This window comes from Oncorhynchus mykiss, chromosome 18 (assembly GCF_057628025.1).
Source record: "Oncorhynchus mykiss isolate SJ-2025 chromosome 18, ASM5762802v1, whole genome shotgun sequence".
Classification (NCBI taxonomy): Eukaryota; Metazoa; Chordata; class Actinopteri; order Salmoniformes; family Salmonidae; genus Oncorhynchus; species Oncorhynchus mykiss.
This window is the reverse complement of record NC_143039.1, coordinates 51,260,689-51,263,324: the sequence shown is the minus strand read 5'-3', so window position 1 is coordinate 51,263,324 and position 2,636 is coordinate 51,260,689. Positions and strand designations below refer to the sequence as shown.

At 35.0% G+C, this 2,636-nt stretch overlaps 1 protein-coding gene across 1 annotated transcript in view; it reads left to right on the top strand.

Annotated features, from left to right (window-relative positions):
- Positions 1-2,369, top strand: part of LOC110496335 (uncharacterized) — a 67,005-nt gene extending 64,636 nt beyond the window's left edge. Inside the window, exons 2-7 of the mRNA XM_021572158.3 lie at positions 139-305; positions 632-771; positions 966-1,027; positions 1,282-1,382; positions 1,547-1,713; positions 1,855-2,369. Of these exons, the coding sequence (XP_021427833.3) occupies positions 139-305; positions 632-771; positions 966-1,027; positions 1,282-1,382; positions 1,547-1,713; positions 1,855-1,950 (733 nt within the window). The 3' untranslated portion in view covers positions 1,951-2,369. The remainder of the gene's footprint in view (positions 1-138; positions 306-631; positions 772-965; positions 1,028-1,281; positions 1,383-1,546; positions 1,714-1,854) is intronic.
- The last annotated feature ends 267 nt before the right edge of the window (positions 2,370-2,636 follow it).

Here is a 2,636-nt window from a genome sequence, read left to right as displayed (position 1 = left end):
GTAAGCAAAATCATTTAATATATATTTATTGTCAATCAAGGAAGCCTTGCAACAAAGACAAATGTATATCTGCCATTAACCACAAATGCTTTCATAAAAGCATACAAAATGTCCAAATGTATTATCAATTTCTCTCAGATTTGGCACAGTGGTGGTTTTTGTAAGACTAGAGTTCCAGCTCAACACAGCAGTCCCCAGTAAGGATGTCGTCCTTGGTGCCGTCGACAAGAAACTGTCTACACAATTCAGGACCTTCAAAATTCAAAGAAACACTAAAGCCACCCTCCAGAATGCAACTTATATCAGTGAGTTGAACAAATTCGGCTTATATCATGAAGTATGATTTTAAAAACTTTGAAAAACAGATTTCCTCCTAAAATTCAAGATAATTAAGTCTGCTTAGAATAATTGTTTATTAATAAGTAAACAATTAACTGCTACCACTTTCTAAATACTTCTTAAATGTGACTTTTCCACACAGAATCAGCTTTGTTGAAACTCATAAATTCTAACAGGTCATTTTGTCTGCTGCTATAGTAAATTGTAAATGAGAATGTGTTCTTAATTGATTTGCCTAGTTAACTAAAGGTTAAATAAAATAAATATAGTGATGTTTTTTTTGTGCTCACAGAACTTTCAGATACTTCATTTGCTGTTGATCTTGGTTTCAAAATAACCAATGTATCCATGGAGGAGAGACTGCTTCAAAGTGCTAGAGTCACTTTCACCGATGATACCTACAGCCAGATACAGGATTCAATTAACAGCCTAGTAAGATACTTTTTCGTACTAGATTACTCAATCTAGGATATTGTACTGTAAAGTTGATCAACAGAATTCAACAGGAATGTTTAAGGGCCATATTGGCCATAATACATCTAAAAACCTGGACATGAAATCCATAACCATCCATGGTCCTGTCAGATCATCTTAATAATTCATAACTTAATTTTGTCTCCTTTTAGCTGCATGATATTCTCAGTGAACCAAACGGCAAACAATTTGACTTTCCCAAAGCCAAATTTAGGTGAGTACAACTTCAAGCCCTCCCAAAACAACCCAGTTTTCTTAACTGCACTCTTTAGAATGTCTGCTGATTTCATACAGCTGCTGTCTGTACGGCTAAACAGGATGGAGGGAGCATGTGTTGTATATGTTCCAGTTGTGGATCAGTACTACATATGATTTATATGATCTGATATAAGGATTATTTCCATGAATAGGTCTTGTTCACACATTCCACAGTTCAACTCTCACAGGAAACCATTTTTATCTTTACAGTGTTGTTGGCAATCAAATCAGGGCAAACGTGACGTATGTATACAAAGAGAAAGACGTCAACCTCCCTAGTGCCTTTCTAGGGGATGTTTTAAAAGTCTCAGGTACGCTGATTTTGTTGTCATTGGTCATGATTGCTATGCTTTTTTGATGCCAGTGAGTCATCAAACTGCATGTAACAACTTGTGTGTAACACTCAAATGTGAAAACAATTTCATATATCACAAGTTTATAATACCCTCTAAATATTGTTCACTTTGTATTCTAGGACCAACAACCACTGTTGCACCAACAACAACTACCTCACCACCTACTACCCTTTTGCTGACCACTCCTTTCAGTACAAGTGACAGAGGTTTTCCTGGCTGGGCTCTGGCTATTATCATCCCCTGTGGCATCGCTATCATTCTGGTACCCCTGTGGATCCTGCTATGTGTACGTATAGGCTTGTGTTCACTTGTGTACTGTGTATACTATTTACATATTTTACAGAGTATTTAATAAAACAAATATGCTAAATCTCTGCAATGATTTGATTTTACATGTGAATCATACTTCTCCATCCTTGTTTTGCAGTGCATGCTATGTGGCGGCTGTGCAGCTTTAAGGAGACGCTGGCAACAACACAGAGCTTACAACGTACAGTACACCACAAGAAACGGCATCTTCTGAGGTGACAAGACTATCAAAATAACAGCCAATCATCTATGTCTGCTCATCATCACAACAAATAATATATTTTTCATGTAATCCATACACCATTACTTTTGAGAAGATCAAACACGGACTTGCTTATATTTTTATAACAAAATTGCATTGTTCTTGATAGGGTTAATAGGTCACGTGTTTCCATAATGTACTACTTTTTAATATTATATAGTATTTCTCATTTTAGTCAAAGCTACAGCTGAGCTGGTATATTATGCATTTATGTAATTTAATCATTTATATACACAGAAATATTATTTTAGATTTTTGTCATTTCCTCTGCTGATTTAAGCTATTAACTCACTATATTTGAAAGTCTGCAATACAGCACTTGTTTCTTTATCATACAATTTAACACATGTAATAAAAGCCTTTCAAATCAACATTAACTGGAGAAATAATGTCTGCAGAAATCCTCTTAGAATTATTTAAACATGCTATAACGCAACAATTGTTAACACTTTGCTCTACGGGGTAAGTTATTCATAACACCTTTAAGAGTTTTAATTTGAAATCGCCTCATGAATGATGTTGAATAAATGGATTACGGTTGTTATGAATAATCCTTCAAAATTCACAAAGGTCTCATGATTGGCTTCATAAAGGTGTTATGAAGGCCTTATCTGTATACGCTCCTATAGTAAATTGTT